Here is a 21,279-nt window from a genome sequence, read left to right as displayed (position 1 = left end):
GAAAAAATGAAAATTTTGGAAAATCTGAAGAGATACCCTGTGCCAATTTTGAGCCAAATCGGTTAATGTTAAGGGGTCGCTTTTTGTCGTTGAAGTTTATATGGGGAAAATCGCAAAAATGTATGCAGAAAAACATCATTTTAGTATTTTTCTGCCAGGTGGCGCAAGTGTTGCCCAAAATTGTACAAGAGTGAGCATTTTGTAGAAAATTTAATTCCCTGCAACTTTGTCGAAGGGTGCATAAGATCCAAGTTATAAAAAAGAGATTTAAATAGTTTTGAATTACTGAGAAGGGAAGTATGACACAAAGTTGTGTTGTTGGAGTCGGAGTCGAAGTTGACAAATTATGAGAAGCTGGAGTCAGAGTCACTAAATCAGGCAGAGACGGAGTTAAAGTCGGCTAATTTTCAACAATTTTGGGTCATAATTTAAGTGGTCGATTCGAGTCGCCTTCCATGTAGAATAAGGCCCTTTGTGTCGGAGTTTTGTTGAAGTCGGAGTCGTTAAAGTTAGAGGTAGAATCGGAGTCGTAAAATAAGTCGCCCTTGGTGTAAGACCGTTATGAAAAAATAAAACAAAAGTTGCAAAAGCACCAAAACCGATCCAAAATGCTGACTCACCAAATGCAAATGAAATAATTGATGGAAAATTTGGGAAAATCACTGCAACCGGTACCCAAACCCCCCACAACGTCCTGTCCAAACTCCACCATCGGTCAGCAAATTCCTGGGGAAACCCCTCTTCGTGGGTGTGTGTGGACTCTACACTGGTACAGATGTAAACAGTCGATGACCCGCTTTCCATACCACCAAACACCTGCCGATGCCGGGCCCAAACACTGGCAACGTTCGTAGTAGAAAAAGCATGAATCACGCGGTTTCATTGATAATAAAGCGGTCTTTGGGGGTATGGGTGAGATGAGCGTGGCCACAAATACCAATGAGAGGTTCTGGAATAAAATTTCAAGTTGGTGTATTGAAAAAAAAAACCGCCATATCCTGAATTTGACTTTCTCGTTTTTTTATTAATGCACGTTCGATTTCAAATTTGAAACAATCAATGAATTTCTAGACTTGTTAAAATGTTTGATCCTATCTCATGGCATAATGTGCAAACCATGCGGATGAATTCTTTCAAGTGAACTCTTTAAACAAGGATTGCGAACTATTCAACTGGGTTATTGTAAATAAGATTCTTATATATTTGGCTTAAATAAGATTGTAAAATCCATTTGTAGATGAGATTCAAGTGTTGTGAGTTTACGTGGAGTTTAAATGTGCGAAAACTATGTTTTCTCTGAATATAGAATTTGAATTGAACTGAAAATAAAGGAAGTTTTCATCAAATAAACTAATGTTCATATTTAAAAAAAAAAACTCACTTTTCTTTGAATATTATTTTATTTTATATAAATTAAAACATAACAGGCACAATGCTACGAATGAACCCCAACAAACCTATAAACCCAAGAAAGAGAGAGAGACTAACTTCATCGAGCGAATGAACTGTTCACGAGGGGCTTGCCATGTGCCACCCCGTGGACTGTCGTGCCGATAGCGCGAAACCCAACGTCAGAACTAACCCGTCCACGGTCGCGGCTGGACGTTCCAAGATATTACCTCTCGAATACCCACGAACGAGCATAAGAATTAGCTGGTTGTGTGTTTGGGAAAAAAAAGAACCAGTTTATTAGTCATGCAGTGAGGAACGCCGCGCAAATTTAAGCTAAGTGAAACGGCTAATATATCAGTTTTTCAAGTGTTTGGCGAATGTGTTGTGTCGATAGCTTAGGACGATAATTCCCGAAAAGTTTGGAGTAGATCGTCTTGCGCGAAAGCGTGTGTTCAGCAGCTGTAGTTTAGTTGTGGCTTTGACGAAGTTCGAAACAAGTGCTATGCTTGCGGCGCCGGGTGCCTTTATCTCAACGACTGTGATAGTGGTCATAGTGGTGGTGGTTTGCGGCCAGGTCCAGACGGCTCGTCTGAGCGAACCTTCCGACGCTGGATCGCAGGATTCGTCCGGAAGCGGAAATGAAGGTTGGTATCGGTGGGGTAGACCGTGCTGAAGCTACCGGAACCGCTGGTTCCGGCATTGTGTTGCTCAATTTTGGTGACGATTCAAACATGGCGCGTGCACTTCCAAGAAATCATTTCTTTATGTCTGCTCGTGCAACGATTAAATATCTATACGATTGCTGATGAATCATTAGACTTTCCTGCTGGGTAGGAATACAAAGTGAACACGAGGAACGCATCAGATGTACAGAAACCTATAACACTGCCTTGCTGACAGAAGCTCAAAGAGAAGCTATTGACGACTTCACCAACAACTCTTGAGCGCCGACGACGTCGGCAGCCAGTGTAAATATTGGAGAACGGCTGCGCAAATTTCCGCGGTACTTTTGGGGACGCTGGCTGGTGGGTGAAGAAGGCATAGGTGATTCCGCGAACAGACCGCTCCCGGCGGTGTTCAGACTGATTGAGCGCGATTTTGTGATTCATAGCATTCGTAGTCGCACGTATTCAAACGGCGGCTGGGAGAAGAAATAGGAGTCAGGTTGTTTCTCCCTAAACAAAAACTTGGGAGGAAATGGCTACGTGGGGACACGTGCAGCATTATGCGGTTTGCAAAGAGCAGAACGAACAATGCAGCCGATTGAGGGAAATGTTTTGCCTCAAGGAATAACGCATCTGGCTACAAGAAATGACTGCGTGTGGTGATTTATAGAAATTCCAGATGGGAAGACCATTGCTGGGAGAACGAAATGTAGGTATTTTTTCGCCACAATGTATTGAGGTTGTTTAGATTTTAAATTAAACCTTTAATTTACCAATGAAGTTAAATTTGCAAAATATTCAGTAAACGATCGTCACAGAACGCTAGTATTCTTCATGCTGAATGATTTTTCCTATGTTTCTAACAAAAATTTGTTAGAAGATTTAATCCGAATGTATAAAAAAAATCTTAGATATGATTCTCTAAGATGATAAATAACGACATTTTAAATAGTTTTTTTCCTCGCCAGGACAACTTTAAATTTTCAGTGAATAAATATTTACAGTACTTACGGAAAATTAAATAAACACAAATTATTTTTCACAGAATGCATATATATTTTTAATCGTATTTAATTTAAGTGCCAATGAAAAGTATAAAATGATTTATGGCCTTTCTTATATTATCTACTTCAGATTTTTCAAATCTGGAAGTGAAAATTATTTTTTTTGCAATTCCGTCGTGAAACTACTTACTTTTCCTGTCATTCTTGAACGACGAAATAGCCTACTTTTCTGTACCGAAAATAACAGAATCGAATAGCAACACTTTTCAAAATAAATGCTGAAAAGTTCTACTTTTCAGCACTCAAATGGGTGCTGAAAAGTTGAACTTTTCAGCACTTGTTTTGAAAAGTAACACTTTTCAACATTTTTTTTTTGGTTTAAACGATTTATTGACAAAATACATGAAAATTTGACTTAAAATTTCACTCTGTGTGTGTTTTTTGGAATTGCAAAACATGTTGTATGGAACTCGTTGCAAAACTTGATTTTTTCAGCACTCTTCGTATTTATCCAACTCGGTGAACCTCGTTGGATAAATGTACGACTCGTGCTGAAAAAATCCTCTTTTTGCAACTTGTTGCATAAACTACTATTTTATGTAAAACTCTTGGGACCCCAACTTAGTAGTCATGTCATCATCAACAGTTATTGGCATTTTCATCAAGTTTGATTTTACTTTTTCAATCACCAAATTACTGAAGCATTTAAACAATCGAACATCAATATGGCTCTTCATAGAATAGGGCGGCGAATGATCAAGAAGGATTTATCAGCCAGAAATGAATGAATTAACAACAACAGTAATCTATATACACTCAACCCCCCCTGGTTGGTCACTTTTTCGTTTGACATTTTTTTAGTTTGTACCCCGTTGGTTGGTCGAACTGTCCCTTTTTACACGGCGCTCACGCACACTATCAAAACATACGTTTGGTAGTGTGTATGAACTCCGTGTAAAAAGGGTGTCAAACTAAAAAGTGACCCCGTTCGTTTGACAACAGTTGGTGCCAAACCATCGGGGTTTGAGTGTAAAATGGCTTTATAATATTTTGCTTCTATATTTATAAGTTTCAAAATTCCCGGGAGTCTCGACCAAATTTCCAGGGAATCGAAAGTTCCAAAAATATTCAATTTCCTGGAAAATAATTCCCGAGAATTCCCGCTCAAAACCCTCTATATTTGAGTTATTGATAAAGTTTGCTGCAAATTAGAGTGGTACGGGGCAAAAGTGCGCACGGGGCACCAGCTTTAAATACTTAAGAGCGAGTCCACGAACAGGGCATACCTGAAATTTTCAGGGGTTGTTTGTACATATAAAACTAGCATCTGGTCAAAATATGAGCACTCTAGGTCAACGGGAAGTGGGCAAATCGGGACACAAAGTTTAAAGGTTCAAAAACGTCAAAAATCTTAAAAAGGCTATAACTTAGGCAAAATTCAATTAAATTTCAAAATTCAAAATGCATCTGAAAGGGCTCAAAAATCCAACAAAATGCAGGGTAGAGCATCCCGATTGGTTAAATCTAAAGGGAGTTATTGGCATTTTAGTGAAAAAATAGCATAATTTTCAAACACAAATAAAAAAGTGTTTCATCCAGATATCAACTCGGTTCGACCTGCAGCTTGTAGGGGACATCTGGGACTACCATCTGAGACTGAGAACGCTTTGGGTAAGGCAGTTTAACATATTAAATAGACACTTTTACTTTTAGTGATTTTTTTGGTTGTAAATGTTTGCTCGGGGACCCCTTAGATCCCATTTTCTTGTGATAATTTTATCATATTCGTGTTCCTAAGACAATTTAACAATAGAAACATGCATAAAAATGTTTATTTTGATCCATTTTAACCCTTTAAAAAATAAAAGTTAAAAAAAAATATTAAGCTGCTTTTTTTCTGGTGTCATCTAGTATCCTTGGAAACGAGCTTGATTTTCAATAAATGTGAATCGAAGATTCTTTAAATTTAACCAATCGGGATGCTCTACCCTGCATTTTGTTGCATTTTTTGAGCCCTTTCAGATGCATTTTGAATTTTGAAATTTAATTGAATTTTGTTATAGCCTTTTTAAGATTTTTGACGTTTTTGAACCTTTAAACTTTGTGTCACGATTTGCCCCACTTCCCGTTGACCTAGAGTGCTCATATTTTGACTAGATGCTTGTTTTATATGTACAAACAACCCCTGAAAATTTCAGGCAGATTGGTGAGGTCGATGCGAGATGGGTATGCTTTGCTCGTGGACTCGCTCTTAATTTTAACCTAAAGAGCTCATATTTGGGGTTTCGACTTGTCTTAGGGCCAATTTTATGTATTTACAAAAATGAAGTTTAAATGAATGAATGAATGAAAATGAAATTTAAAATTGTGAAGGATATTGGAAAAAGTTACTTTTGGGCCATTTTGATCTAATATTTGAAGTTTTCCAAATAAGGATAACAAAACTTCAGTTTCACGAAATCTTTGAAACCATTTAACTAGTGTTTAGTCTAGCTAATTACCTTGCAAACCCTTAAAGAATTTTTGAAATTTCTCTTCTTCTTATTTTTACCATCATTTTCCCTAAAAAGATCACATTGGATAACTTTTAATTCTGATAAAATTGATTCAAAATCACTAAAAATAGTATTTCTGCCAAAATAGGACCAACAAATATAACTTATCCGATTATAACAATGTTTTTAACCCTAAAAATGAGACTTTAGTTATATAAGTACTACTTAGTCTAAATTAGTTACTATACCATAAAATTTATTTTCAATTGGATTAAAAAAACCCCAATTGAAAACTTGATAAAAATTTAACTTTTACACAAAAAACAGCTGAAAAATGTTTGGGACGGGTAGGACACTTATGCGAACGTGGGCAGTTTAGACCAACTTATTGCGATAAAATTGGCATAAATAACATTCAATTTTTGAAAATTCTGAAGTTCTGTACAGACGCTTTGAAAGAAAAATCAGTTTCAGCAATAAATAGAAGGGCCAGAATGCGGAAAATTATTCGGAAAATACATTTGGCTTGGGCTGCTCGAAAAATCACATTTCACCCACCCTAGTGTTTACGCAAATCGGGATCTGTATTTTGAGAGCATCTATCACTAATCACTAATCACTTTACATACAAAATTGAACGTAGCGTAGGAATTTGAATTCATAGAATGTTTTCTATTGTTTTACAATGAAAAGGTAATTTTCCTTTTAACCTAATGTACACTGTTGTTTGGATTCTGACTTATTTATTTAAATTAAGAAGGGAGGGTGGGTTACTCTTTACATGACTTGAACTTGAACTTGAAACACATATCAATGATGCTCGGTGTATTTTAAACATTTATTTTTAACAAACATGATAGAGCCAATGGCGTTTTTTAACGTGAATATCAAATCACAATTTTATTGAACAAAACCGTCCAACAAAATGTTGACTTCCTATATCTTTTGTCAAACACTCATCAACAACCGCCAGTCAGCTGGTTTACGATACGGTTTTCCACTCGAACTGCACTCGAGGTGCAGTTCACCGTCTGAACGCTTCAATAAGTCCGGAAGTTCACACGGGCACGGCTGGCGACCCAAGTATAGTAAACATTGCGAAAAAAACGGTATCATTCAGAAAGGCAGCAGATATGGAACGAAGAAGCACGTACTTATACTTCTACACTAGACTTGACTGAATGGTATCCGCAAATAAGTTGCATCTACTATCGGTTTGGGCAAAATGGCAATCTCTATATTAACTTTTTAAAGTGTAACAGGTTTGTTTCATCACTCATGATTATTGGTGATTTATTTCTTGACATCATATAACCGTCGAATCCTAAATCCGTTCGCAAATTGCCCCACCCAGCTTACTCACTATCCGCCCCGCGAAGCGTAAAATGAATGTCGAGGTTCACCGGTTGTTCTAACTTAGTCGTGACTTCGTGTGAGTCTTCCGTGCGCGCGGAAAAAACGAGGCCGGATTCACCTGTTGCACGTGGTCGGTTGGTTGGAAGTATGTCGTCACCGATGACGTCGCCGTCGTTGTCACTTTCTTTTCGCTTTCTTTCTGCGACGAGTTCGAGTTTTTCCAGCGCCAGCGGGTTTTCCCAGCCATCAGGACACAATCAAAGCTTACGCCTCGTCATGTTTGAATAATTAATTCTCCTTTTGCCTGTTGGGGATTGTACCCCGGGGTACTGTGGGGTTGGAAAATTTATGTGCTGATCTACTTTTTTTTTGGTTCTTTATTGCAGCCACATTCGAACGATATGCTCGGATTTTCCCGGAATTCCATGACAGCAGCGGTGGTGGTGATGGAAATGCCAGCAAACCACGTGGGCGAGAACAGCGGCTCACCATTAGCTACCGGCTTGACGGGGAAAATGTCACCCTAGATTTGTGGCGAAATGATGAAATAGTAGCTCCCGAAGGACATTTTCTGCTGTTGCAAAGCGCGTCCGGGGAAACCCACCGGAAACAGCTGGCCGAACATGAACTGGAGCGGTGTCAGTATCACGTAAGTGGAGGGGAAATTTCGAGTAAAAGCTATTTATGATTTTATTCATTTAAAATTTATCACGGTTCTTTTTATAAGCAATTGACGTCACAAAGAAGTAAATTTTCCTTGCACTGTTTGAGTATGCGTTTTTTTTTTTTTTTTTTTTTGATAAAACCGTGACAAACCATTTTTGCTTCGTTTTCGAAGCATGAACGTATTAAGAATAGATTACAATAAAAAAATAATCTGAATCTAAATCTGAGCGTTTATTTATACGATAGCCTGTTAGTTTACCCTTTTTATCAGGTCAAGGAAGTAACTGTCGAAAGAATATAATTAATATACATAATTATGAAAAATCTCTTCTTGTTTTGAAATTCCTACTGAAAGATTTGAACAAAGTTACCTCTACCTAACCATATTTTTTTCTGCAAAGGTTTTTCATGAATTTTCAATTGTTACAATTTTCGTCTCATATAATTGTCCCAAGCTCTACGTAGGTGATCTGGGCTTAGGAATACATTTTTAGCATCCTATGTGGATTTCATGGAATGTGAAGAGATTTCTTGTGAATGGATTTATTTTGCCCTTTCGAATTAACTCTTTCTCGGTAACAGAATGGTTGAGCAGCTCGTTTGACAAATTCAACCCACGCAAAGAAAGTTGATTTTTTCCATGAACATGAAGGTTTATGGTTATTTTTATGAAATTTATATTTAGGAAAAAACATTAATGTGTGGTGCACCATTTTCGTCTAAAAAATACCAAAATTGTCAACACATTTCAATCAATTTGAAAAAAAGAAGACAAATACCGAATGATTCCCAAATTTTTGAATTTTTATTTTTGGGGAGTTTGCATTGTGTCTCAATGATCAGATAAACGATAAAATTTTATTTTTGCAATTCCGTCGTGAAACTACTTACTTTTCCTGTCATTCTTGAACGACGAAACAGCCTACTTTTCTGTACCAAAAATAACAGAATCGAATAGCAACACTTTTCAGCACTTGTTTCGAAAAGTAACACTTTTTAAAAAAAAATTTGATTTAAACGATTTATTGACAAAATACATGACCAATTTGACATAAAATTTCACTCAGTGTGTGTTTTTTTAATTGCAAAAAATGTTGTATGGAACTCGTTGCAAAACTTGATTTTTTCAGCACTCTTCGTATTTATCCAACTCGGTGAACCTCGTTGGGTAAATGTACGACTCGTGCTGAAAAAATCCTCTTTTTGCAACTTGTTGCATAAACTACTTTTTTATTGTTTTAAAAATAACAAAATTGCGTAAAAAGCGATGTTTGTGTAAAATGATGGTTTTCTATTCATCAATGTAAATGTTTGTAAATTTGTTGAAAATGAATTGAGTATACAATTTTAACCAATGTTCTCCTTCATCCACCAGGGCACAGTTCGTGGTAGCATCTCATCTTCGGTAGCTCTGTCCACGTGCGACGGCATCAGTGGCATCGTCTACGACACGCACGATACTTACCTGATAGAATTCGACAGCTCAGAACAGAGCCACTACGTACAACGAAATCCCGATTTGTTGAAGAAGGATCGGGTAAGCTAGCTGATGAATCTGTCTTGAACCATATTTTAAATTTCGTACAATTTTAGACCAAACGTGCCCTTGAGACATTCCACGAGCCACATCCAGAGGCTTTCAGTACGGCATTCCGCTCAAATCGAGAGTCCAACTACGTTGAACTAGTCCTGGTGATCGATCGCGCCCTATACCTCGGAAATATGAACGTCCAAAAGGTCTACAACTACTGCCTAGACCTGGTCAACATAATGAACATAATATACCGTCCGCTGAATATTTATATAGTTCTCGTCGGAGTCGTCATCTGGACCGAGCAGGACGAAATCGAGATGAGCTCGGACTCCAAGAAAACGCTGGATAACTTTCTCCGATATCGGCGGGACACCTTGCTGCAGTCGATTCCCCACGACAACGCACACTTGCTGACGGGAGTGCACTTTGGGGATAGTAGTGGTGATGGAGTTGTCGTTGGAAAGGCCGAACTTGGCTCAATGTGTACGTTTGCTGGATCCGGTGGAGTGGAAGTCGTCGATACAAAACACGTGGCGTTGCAAGCCAGTACCGTAGCACACGAAATGGGCCACAATTTCAACATGGACCACGATGGGCCGGAATGTCGGTGTCCTGGAGGAAACTGCGTCATGGCAGCGAAGACGGTTCGCAGCCAGAAGGCGCCTAGCCGGTGGAGTTCGTGCAGCGTCGAACATCTTGAAACGGGTCTACAACATGGGCTTGGGGCGTGTTTGAAGAACAAACCGGCCAAAATGTTGGTCAAGAGTACATGTGGCAATGGTTTGCTAGAGCCTGGAGAAGAATGTGACTGTGGTCTGTCCGAGATGTGTGATACAAAGTGTTGTGATGCCACGACCTGTCGGTTGACGGTGAACGCAACTTGTGCAGCGGGGGAATGCTGCGATCTCGATAGTTGTCAGCTCAAGTCAGCTGGATCAAGCTGTCGATCGGCAGTGGGAGAGTGCGACTTACCGGAACATTGCAATGGACAGTCTCCGATCTGTCCAAAGGATGTATACCTCAGAGATACGGAACCCTGTGCCGGAGGACAAGCTTACTGCTTCAAAGGACGTTGTCGAACCCGTGATTCACAGTGCAAACTGCTGTGGGGATCCACAGGCAGATCGTTCAATGATCACTGCTATCAAACCAATCGCAACGGTACCATCTTTGGTAACTGTGGCAATAACCTGTTAACGGGAGATTACACCAAGTGCAACCAGGAGGACATCATGTGTGGATTGCTGCACTGTAGCCATAGAAATGAGAAGCTGGATTACGGAATGGGTGCGTACTCTAAGCTAACGACAACCAAGTTTACCCATTTTGGACCTAGAGGAACGGTGCGGGACACCGTTTGTAATGCCGCCATTGTAGATTTAGGACTAGATGTTACGAACCCCGGGCTGGTCCCGGATGGAGCCAAGTGTGGAACGGGGAAGATGTGCTGGAACCAGAAGTGTGTATCGTTGGCTCATTTGAAGGAGAATGACGTTGGTGAAGAGTGCGAAGGAGGCTGTAGTGATCATGGAGTGTGCAACAGTGAAGGAAACTGCCACTGTGACGAAGGTTTTGGTGGTAAATTCTGCGAAACTGCTGGTTTAGGAGGCTCGGTAGATAGCGGACCAACTGTTGATCCGGACAGCTCCAAGGGACCATTAGCTCTTTATATCTCGTTGACAATTCTTCTATTTATGATCTTTACTGGAACGGTGTACTTCTACCGAGTATTTCTGTGGGATTACATAAAGAATGTTTTACAAGACTTCCGCATGCGGAAATACGGTCACGTTGTACCACCAGCATCGCCATCCATCATGGGAGTTGCAAAAACTGCTAGGCTGCAAGTATCTAAACCTGTTATAAACAGCACAACACTCAAACTGGACGCCGTTCCATCAAGAGCTGCTCCACCTCCACCAAAGCCACAAACTGAACCTGCTCAGCACTTTATTAAAGTTAACATCAACAAGGGTAAAATCACGATCGAAAACAAAGTGGTCAACTCACCGTTCCTTCTCGAATCCACGTTACTGGACGCTCATGAAGCTGTGCACGAGATGAAAGCACGAGGAACACCTGCTATTCTCGAGAAACGCTCAATCAGCGTCGATTCGGAAGGTCCACTGCTCGGACAAAGCGTAGACCGACCAGTACTCGACACTCCACCACCGCTTGAAACTCGAGAACCTGATCTAGTAGCACAAATTAGTCAAGTTAAGCTCAAAAAGGTGCACGATTTCCATTCAAACCGTTCCAAGAGTGACGAGAAACCTCCACGAAGACTACCAGAGCTGCCAAGGCAGAAAACCATAGGAGAATTCCAAAGTGTCATCGCAGAAGTTCATCCCAAACGAAGTCCAGCGACAGAGGAACCTCCTACGAATCCGTTCGGACACGTTACCCTGAAGAAGACAAAAACCCGAACACCTCATCTGAGTCGAGAACACTTGGACGAAATTACCGCTGAACAATCAGCAACAAGCAAGCCAACACCCTTAACAAAACCCGCAATCAATAGATTAAAGCCAACTCTACCTCAAAAGCCATCGGCTCAACAAAATGTAGACAATCAACAGTCTAGCGAAGCAGCGAGCAAGCCTAAACTGTCTCGAAAGCTACCACAGCTGCCGAGCGCTGGACCAAACCGCAGTCGTCCACCGTTGCAGCGGAAGCCTGCCGTTGTGGTAGACGAAGCGGCGGATCTTCCCGAAGGAGGAGGCGTAGCTGCGCTGAAGGCGAGACTTAACCTGGAACAAATTGGCGGTGGCATCAAACGGTAACGTGGATGCTTCCGAACCTGTTAAAAACTTTGTGTATTTGTTGGAAGTATTTTCTAGTGCAATTTGGGCATTCGTTAAACTTTGAATCGCACGTTCCGCTCCTTTTTGGAATGTATGCGTTTGATACTGTTTTATTGTGATTTGTAACGAACTTCGGAGAAGTACTTTTAAATAGATTGTAAGAAACTCTCATATCATAATACGAGTTCGACGAACTCGACTAGACTGCTTGCAATACACCTATAAGTACTTAGCGATGAACTCTTGAATACAAATAACTAGTCAATTAAACACTTATAACGTTGGTTTAATTTATTTATTGAGAAAGATCCAGCTGCAGTTTGGTCAAACAACCGCATTATATAGCTGATTCAGAGAAAATTGACCGCAATGTGCTAAGAAATCAAGGGTTGGCTTGAGACATTTTTCTCTGTTATGGCAATAAATATTGCTTGTCCGCAATGTCCTACTCCTCCTCCACCTTCTTTCCCCCACCGCCCAGTCGGTTCTGAATCTCCTGCAGACTAAGACCTTTGGTTTCGATTACGCACAACAACGTAAACAGGAACGCTCCGGCACAGACCAGCCCAAAGATCCAGAAAGCCCACTCGAAACCATAGGATTCACTGATCAACAAGAAGAAGCGAAGTGCCAAAAAGTCTAGAACCCATGAACTGGAGACGATGATCATGCTTCCTAGTGCTTTAACATCGTGTGCGAAGATTTCCGCTGCGATAGCCCACGGTACAGGTCCAAAGCCAACGTTGTAGATGGAGATGAAGCCAATCATTCCGGTCAGTGGAATCCAGCTAATACTCTGCGATGGAACATCCAGTGAATCCATCAGAAAGTATGCACCAAGTAGCGCCAACACTACGGAAAGACCCAGTGTAGAAGCCATGAGAACTGGCCTTCGTCCGGAATGATCTACGAAGAATATGACACAACACACAAACACGACCTGAACCGCTCCCATTATGATTGTGCAAACTTCGCTGGGCAGTGCTATTTCAGCCTTTTCGAAGATTAGCTCACTGTTTGATTGGATACAGTCGATTCCGGACCATTGCTGGAGAGAAATCAAGCAGAAGCTTATCATCAGCGCCCGCAGGTTTGCTCGATTGGTGAAAAGACTGCGGAAGGCGTTCGACTTTTGTACCGATTCTTCTTGCAGAACGTAATCTTTGGTAAGTTGCAGATCACCTTGAATTTCCTCTAAGGATGCGTCTCGTAGATACATAAGCGAGTTTGCAGCTTGCTGGTAGAGACCTTTCGATATGAAAAAGTGTGGCGTTTCCGGCATGTAGAAGAACAGAATGGTAAACAAGAGTGGAACTGCGCAGCAGATCCACTGGAAGGAGATGTAGCTAACATATGGACCGATCAAGTAGACGTACAGCGTACCAACTGAAAAATAGAAAATGTTTGAGTTTTCCTCTGGATAAGCTATACAAGTATGCTTACTGGTTTGCCCAATCTGCAGAAAAGACCCGAGAATCCCGCGGTACTCATCGCTGGCAATCTCTCCAATGTACATGGTTAATCCGTTCAGAATGCAACCGCCGGCGAATCCCTGCACAAATCTAGCCGCGATCATCACCGGCACCGAGGTCGACTGGAGCAACATAATCCATCCGACAATGTGAATAACTCCCGACAACCAAAGGGCCAGCTTACGACCTTTCCAATCTGCCAAAAAGCCGGCCGCGAATGGCCCAAAAATCCCCGACCGCCAGCACCGAGTTGATCCAGGACTGTTCGCTTTCGACGATCGGGTAACCGATCGGATTATCCGACAAACCCTGATCCGTCAGCTTCTGAAACATAGGGGACGGCCAACCGACAGTGAGCCCGACGCAGATCGCCGAGATATTCGCTGGAATGTTGGTGCAGGTTTGTTAATCCCAGAAAAAAAAACTGAGCGGAATGATCTCACCGACTGCGGCCACCAAAAATTCACGAAACGTTGCTTTGGAGCGATGCATTCTACCTGCTACTGGTTCTACTATAAACTGATAGCAAATCAGAGCACTCTACCAAGATATTGGTTTTTTTTATCGAAAAGCGAGAAGTCGGTGGGCAAATAGACATTGTTGATAGTGCTACAAGGGATGTTTGTGACCATCTGCTATTGTTGAATGTTAGGTGAATAATCGTACACCACTCGAAATGGAGATCAATAGTGATTTTCTTTCATATCTTACTCACAACAGAGCCGCATTCGTCAATTGAGAACATTTATTTTACAACACATGGTTTAAGTAATACTTTCACTGGATGATTCTACTTATCTGTGCAATCATAGATTCTTTTGAAGAAGCCGCTACCACTTCAAACACTTCAAAAGCCTTTGGCATCTTGAATTTCCCACCTTACTTCACTACAAATGAGGCAAAAGCCATCAATTAGCCACTTATTGCCAAGGTAGTCCTTCGAGGACCACAACAGAACCATAAAACTTAACCCGCTCAACATTTGTCACTAGCTGACGCCATCACTGGAGCACTCTCATTTAAACGGGCCTGAATTTCCGGCAAACTCAAGCCCTTGGTTTCCACCACGAAGACGTACGTGAACACAAACGCCATCGCGCAACACACCGCAAAGATCCAGAACAACCAATGGGATCCGAGGGCGTCGTCCAGTGATGTGAAATAAAACAGGATGAAGAAGGATGTCAGCCAGCAGATTGAAGACACGACTGAGGACGCTAGTGACTTAATGCTGGGTGCAAACATCTCTCCTAGAAGAACCCAAGCAATGGGCCCAAATCCGGTGCAGAACATGATGACGAAGAGTACGAGCGAAGCTACGGGTAGGAAGGTGAGCGTACTTGCCACTTCTGAGCTCTGGTTGTCTAGGTAGAAGTACGTCCCGAGGGCGGTCAACGAGCAGCACATTCCCAAGGCCGAGGTGAGGAGCGTAGGTCGTCGACCTACCCTGTCTACGATCACTGCCGTCACAATACTGGAAATTACCTGGAAGATACCCAACACAATAGCAGAGAGATCTGCCGGTATATCGGTACCCGTGCGGTCAAATATTGTCTGAGCAAAAAACTGCACCGGGTTGATGCCAGAGAACTGCTGGAACACAACCACTCCGGTGCAGATGATCAATGCCCTGAAGTTGGCATGATCTATAAACAGATCTTTTATTGTTCCCCGGTTACGCAGCGATTCTTCGACCGAAAATTGAATTGAGTTAAACTCAGCTTGCAACTCGGAAATTGGTTCTCCTCGGATGTACGCCAACGATCGAGCCGCTGCCCCGTAATCTCCCTTGGACACGTAAAAATGAGGCGTCTCTGGCATTTGGACAAAGCCAGCTACAAACAACAAAGGCAGTGCCATTTGGATCCACTGGAAGGCACCGTAGCTGACGTAAGGCCCAATTGCGTAGTCCAGAAGCAGTCCCAGTGTGATAAAGGTCTGCACTAGAGAGCCAAGAGCTCCTCGCCGCTCTACGGTAGCGATCTCGCCCACGTACAGCGGAGTAATTGTGATCGCGAAACCGATTCCACATCCCTGCAGGAATCGACCAACCAAAATCTGCGCCACGGATTGAGTCGTAAGAAAAAGGACATACGCGGCCAGGAAAAATACGGCGCTGATCAGCAGGGCAAGCTTTCGCCCGAAGCGATGAGCTACAAAGCCGGCGAAAGCTGGACCTAGAATGGAGGCATAATCATTGATACGAAAAAAAGTATTAGAAATTGACACCCATACCAAGTAGTGATCCCAGTGTCAATATAGAGCCAATCCATGATAGTTCACTTGCCGTAGGAGCCTCTGGCAGGGGTGACTCATCCATATCCTTCAGCTTGGACTCCATCGGTGATGTCCACGCCATGCTGGCACCCATGCAAGCAATTGCGAGATTCGCTGCAAGAAATTTAATTAGTTTTCCGTTGTTTATCGCTGCAATCAATCCATATAGATAAATGCGGACACTTAATTTGAATAACTCATCACAGATCCTCCGAAAAGTCAACTTATCAGCTTTCACCGACATTGACCTTTCGGTGCCAAATTGTGACTGCTGTTATCAGCGCTGGATGAATTAGACAATAACGTCTCCTCCAGTTGAGGTCAGCCCAAAAAGAATCCCAACCCACCTATCAGTGCAGCCACATACTGTCGCTTCTTCCTGATTGCACTAAGCAGCAGTTGAATCATTGCACGCCTTCGTCCAAACTGTCAACAAAACTATCGCCAGGTCACCCCGAGGCGGACCTCACAGCTTCCACACGCGACACTAATTATAATTACTAACAAGTCGTCACTTAGTAAACAACCTCAAATAACAACATTTACTGAATGATTTCATGTATTCTTCGGTCCAACTCGTGAGACAGGTTCTACTGAACTGAAGGCAGCGATGGCCAGCCCCAAGTTCTTTATACCAATTCGTTGCCTTATTAAAAGAGTCAACCTCTCTCCCGAGATGACCGAATGGTACTGGCTTCCGCCGAGTTTGATAATCCGGTGCAAACAGTCAGTGCAGAGCAATTGCAGCCCGGCTGGACAAGTGTGTTTTGCGCCCATCTCTGAGTATGGGAAAGTTGAAGAGAGCAACGTACGCGCCAACCCTGTTTGAAAAATGTCGCACGTCGTGCGAGCTGTCGCGCGGTTTTGATTTTACCGTTTCGATATCGATTGGTCGAAAGGACGACAAACGTGCGACAAACACTCGACATGTCCGACATCGTTTTTTCCATCGATTTTTTGAGCGATCGACATTTTTAGTCGATGCTCCTTTGACAGTTATAACCAGAGTGTCGATCTTGTTCTGACGTGATAGAGAAAATTTTCTAAATTGTGGTGCAGCTGGAATAAAATGTTTTCTCCGTATTTTTAAATGTTTTTCTGGTTTATTTTCGCGCTCGCGTGTCGTATCGTTTATCTTTTGCTTTCGGAAAGTGTTTTGTTGTGCGATTGGTGTTGGAAAAGTGGCTTGATATCGAATAATTTCATTGTAAACAGATGAAACTGCATCGGGAAATCAACAGCTTACAAGTATAGATTATAATCCGGCACTTATACTCCTACAGCAAATCTGTATAAAGTTGATATCGATATCAATATAGTTATGATTAAATCAAAACAAATTTTGTTTTAGTTTGTGTTGTTTATATAACAAATTGCTGGTTGCTACGTACATAAAAAATGTGTGGCTGGTGCCTGAGAAAACCTGTTTTTGGAAATCCCAGGTAAGTTTTCGCTTTATGTTTTTAAATTGATATTGTGGAACCGGAGGGATGGGGATATTGACGGGTAGGGGGGAGGGTGTAGGGTTTGATGGTTTTAACCCTCTACTGCCCAAATTTTTTTTTCGAAAATATTTATTTTTCCCGTGTTCAGGAGGTCATTTTGAGCAACTTTTGTTCTGCGAAAAACTTTTCTTCTCTTGTTTTATGTTTTTCTCGTTTCATTTTTAGTATTTTAATTTGCATTTATCTTGTTTAGTTTATGTTTGTTTTTGGTAGTGTTTGGCCTGCTTTACCACCTAATATAATTACATTTCGCCTATCTAATTTTTTCATGTTTTTACAGCCACTTTTTTAAATTTTTTGCATGTTTTTCACATTTTCTGATATAGAATCACACCATCATCATTTAAATTGCAAAAAAATGCGTAGAGGCATAGTCTGGGACACTACAAAAATTACTGCATACTTATTTTTACTGAAAATATAGGAAATGTTAGTAAAAAACACAGCCAAAGTTGAACCCTAAAAAAATGAAATTTTTATAAACATTGGCAAAGTCACATAAAACAAGTTAAACTTCCAACCCTAAAATTTTCAAAATAATTTAAGAGTTCTTCTTTCCAATGCTTTTTAAAGATCAAAAATCTATTGGAAAATTGATTTTTGGCGATTTTTTAGATCGAAGCCCGTCTAAAGGCGGGGTTAGGTTGTAGAGGGTTAAGTCCTGCTAGCAAATGTATCCCTTTTCCACCTTATTTAGATAACTGAATGTTTACATATGTTTAGGACCTTATAAAAAAACCATCCAACGCACTCAAAAGAGTGATGACGAACAAGTGTAGGATTGATTGTTAATAATTTTAAAAAATGACTTTATTTTAAAAGCCACGAGTTGTTATAGACAATGATTCTAAGAAATCAGTCATGCGTAAGTTACTTAATTACATAGATAATTCAATGTAGTGGTTTTTTCTCTCTTTTTCCACGTAGGAACGTCAAGTTTATAAGCTCGACCTCGCTTTCAGAACCTGCAAAAGGCGGCGTTTCAATTCCGCCTCCAAACGAGCGTTCAGCAAACAGGCAGGCCTGGCTAGCGCTCAACTCCACCATCGAATGCACGAGGTGCTGTTCTTCGGAGGTTATGGCGTTCAAATACGCCGGTGCAGAACCTGTTGGAATGACCACCGTAGACTCGGCAAGCCTGGCGCTCATCACCGCCATCGAACGCAAGTGGTGCAGCTCCCCAGAGGTCAGGAGACAAACCTGGCGTTCACGCCGGTGCAGCACCTGCTGGACCAATCAGCGTAAGTTTGAATACTTCAAAAAAGAACATGTTTATTTCAATTCCTTTTCATTTCTCTATTGACTTAGGTACATGATTATTCGGTGTTAAATTACGACAAACTGACGCGCGCTGAAGGTCGGAACGACCACCGTAGAACCGGCAGGCCTGGCGCTCAACTCCACCATCGAATGCACGAGGTGCTGTTCCTCGGAGGTCATGGCTTTCAAATACGCCGGTGCAGAACCTGCTGGAATGACCACCGTAGACTCGGCAAGCCTGGCGCTCATTTCCGCCATCGAACGCAAGTGGTGCTGTTCCTCGGAGATCATGGCTTTCAAATACGCCGGTGCAGAACCTGCTGGAACGACCACCGTAGAACCGGCAGGCCTGGCGCTCAACTCCACCATCGAATGCACGAGGTGCAGCTCCCCAGAGGATGGCCTGGCGTCATCGAACATCCCGAAAGCATGCGGCAGTCCCCTTCCTCCCAGAGATCAGCTGACATTCATCACCGCCGGACAAACAGAGAGAAAGGAAATCAGACTTGAAAACGCATTTTTACGTTGCCAGATAATATTAGAAACTCAATGTTTTTTGTTGTTTTGTGTGTATTGTAGGTGATAAAGCGACATTTATCTTTGAATAAAGCCTTAAAATTTGAAAAAAAAAATGTTCATTTTATTATAACATAACCTAAAAATCCGAAATGACAGCACACGACAAAGGTACGACATCCTAAATAACAAAAACGTGCGACGTCGGTCGAATGTCGTACGACAATGTCGAACAATTTCGATGATCGATCGTACGACAAATACGACATTTTGGTGCAAAAACGTATGACATTCGTGCGAAAGTCGTGCGACATTGTCGTGCGACGTCGTACGATTGCACGGACGACAAACGACGGACGTCCGACGGACTTTTCAGTCAGGGAAGTAGCGTTGCGATGATTTGGATTCTCGCGATGAAATGGCTTCGGTAAGAGGTTGCATAGGTGCAGGCGTTGATGGTAATAAGCTTTTGTTATTTGCAAATATTTTTCCAAGTTTATGATGCCCTCCCCTTCCAAGTAAGCCTGAAAATTATATTAGGTAGGCAAATCATATAGATTTTCTTAATTTTAATTTTATTATGGAAATGTAAGTCAAATCAACTTAAAACAATTAGAATCGTGCGTTGATAATCATACTGAGCATGTATGAGCTCGCTTTAAAATATTTTGATTTTGATTTTTTGTAGGACCCAATCTCACCCCTTAGACCTAATGTCATCCCTAATGATGATACCAACATATGCTGAAAACAATGAAAACAACTGGACTAATGTAAACAGAAGTTTACGCGAGTCGTTCCATACAGCATTTTTTGCCATTGCAAAAAAAAAACACTTGTATGGAAACATTTGTGTAATTTGACGACAGAGACGACAGTGCAGTTTGGGGGTTATGCTCGGCTTTCGGTCTTATTTATTTAAAAGTAAACACCAGTTTGTTACTCTGTCCGACGTTTCAGTTCATGTACCTTTTCAAGTAATCTTCTTTGATTTGTTTAAACATTGTCCTAAGGGGTAACTTCTGTCCCTGATCACGAATCCGTTTTTTTTTATATCTCGTGACGGAGAGTGGTACGACTCCTCTCATTTTTGAACATGCGAAAAAAGACGTGTTTTTCAATAATTTGCAGCCTGAAACGGTGATGAGATAGAAATTTGGTGCCAAAGGAACTTTTATGTAAAATTGGACACCCAATTTGATGGCGTACTCAAAATTCCGAAAAACGAAGTTTCCATCGAAAAAACACAAACAAAGTTTAAAAAACTCTGTCATTTTCCGTTATTCAATTGTATTTTTTTTTCGAACGTGTCGTTTTAAGGGAAATTTAATTTACTTTTCGAATCTACATTAACCCAGAAGGGTATTTTTTTCATTTAGAACATTTTGTTTTTTCTTTTTCATTTTAAAAATTTTTGCGTTTTTTTTTCTAACTTTGCAGAGTATTTTTTTTCAGCCCCGGCAAAATCAAATTGCGTCTCGGGCGTCGCGAGGAGCGACGCATATCTTTTTTGCCGGGGACAATTTTTCGAAAAAATGCCAAACTTTGATGGTCTGTACCGAGCTCCAGGGTGCTCCAAACTTCAATGATATATATACCTACACGCCAGTGATGTTTTTGGTAAACGCATTGGTGGCCAAAGTGCCTCAAAAATAGACAATTTTGTGGAAAAAAGTATTTTTACGGGTTAAATCCCATTTAAAATTGAAGGGCGGAGCGCCAGCTCTTGTTACGTCCAATCAAGCTCATATTTGAGATTTGGGCACCGGAACAAACCCCTGAATGCCCACCAAAAAGTCAATTTTGTTACACTCTAGTGTACACTCAAACCCCGATGGCTTGACACCAACTGTTGTCAAACGAACGGGGTCACTTTTTAGTTTGACACCCCTTTTACACGGATTTCACACACACTACCAAACGATTGTTTTGATAGTGTGCGTGAGCGCCGTGTAAAAAGTGACAGTTCGTCACTTTTTAGTTTTACTTTGACCAACCAACGGGGTACAAACTAAAAAAGTGTCAAACGAAAAAGTGACCAACGACCGGGGGTTGAGTGTACCAAAGTTCTACAAAGTTGTAGAGCAGAAAAAAAATTGATATATAAACATTAGGGGTTTGCTTATGAACTTCACGAGTTTTGAAAAAAAAAAAAATTGCGTTTCTTTTCGTTTTGTCGTCCATATCGGTCGACGATGAACGGCTATGATCAACGCGACTGACTAGTTTAGTTATTTATAAATGATTCTAGAAAGAAAATTGCTGATAAAATTTTGAATCGGATGGAGCAAAACTCGTGTCATTCCGATTTTGCTGAACGAAGTTATAAGCGT

At 41.3% G+C, this 21,279-nt stretch overlaps 3 protein-coding genes across 3 annotated transcripts; 1 reads left to right on the top strand and 2 right to left on the bottom strand.

Annotated features, from left to right (window-relative positions):
* The first annotated feature begins 1,590 nt into the window (after nucleotides 1-1,590).
* On the top strand, nucleotides 1,591-12,192 carry LOC6045601 (disintegrin and metalloproteinase domain-containing protein 33). The gene is made up of 4 exons (XM_038248232.1): nucleotides 1,591-2,036; nucleotides 7,299-7,561; nucleotides 8,954-9,115; nucleotides 9,172-12,192. The coding sequence occupies exons 1-4, from the start codon at nucleotides 1,895-1,897 to the stop codon at nucleotides 11,893-11,895; spliced, it is 3,291 nt and encodes a 1,096-aa protein (XP_038104160.1). The 5' UTR covers nucleotides 1,591-1,894; the 3' UTR covers nucleotides 11,896-12,192.
* A 56-nt stretch (nucleotides 12,193-12,248) lies between these two features.
* LOC6045600 (facilitated trehalose transporter Tret1-2 homolog) lies at nucleotides 12,249-13,909 on the bottom strand. The gene is given in 4 exon segments (XM_038248234.1): nucleotides 12,249-13,302; nucleotides 13,360-13,622; nucleotides 13,624-13,771; nucleotides 13,832-13,909. Coding segments are annotated over 4 exon segments (1,401 nt in total). The 5' UTR covers nucleotides 13,881-13,909; the 3' UTR covers nucleotides 12,249-12,361.
* Nucleotides 13,910-14,115: 206 nt separating this feature from the next.
* Nucleotides 14,116-16,391, bottom strand: LOC6045599 (facilitated trehalose transporter Tret1-like). The gene is made up of 3 exons (XM_001862905.2): nucleotides 16,013-16,391; nucleotides 15,624-15,779; nucleotides 14,116-15,565 (listed from the first exon to the last, which is right to left on the bottom strand). The coding sequence occupies exons 1-3, from the start codon at nucleotides 16,071-16,073 to the stop codon at nucleotides 14,364-14,366; spliced, it is 1,419 nt and encodes a 472-aa protein (XP_001862940.2). The 5' UTR covers nucleotides 16,074-16,391; the 3' UTR covers nucleotides 14,116-14,363.
* Between the last annotated feature and the right edge of the window lie 4,888 nt (nucleotides 16,392-21,279).

Source organism: Culex quinquefasciatus, chromosome 1, assembly GCF_015732765.1.
Source record: "Culex quinquefasciatus strain JHB chromosome 1, VPISU_Cqui_1.0_pri_paternal, whole genome shotgun sequence".
Taxonomy (NCBI): Eukaryota; Metazoa; Arthropoda; class Insecta; order Diptera; family Culicidae; genus Culex; species Culex quinquefasciatus.
Note: the sequence above shows the minus strand (reverse complement) of the source record. Positions and strands in the feature narration are given on the sequence as shown.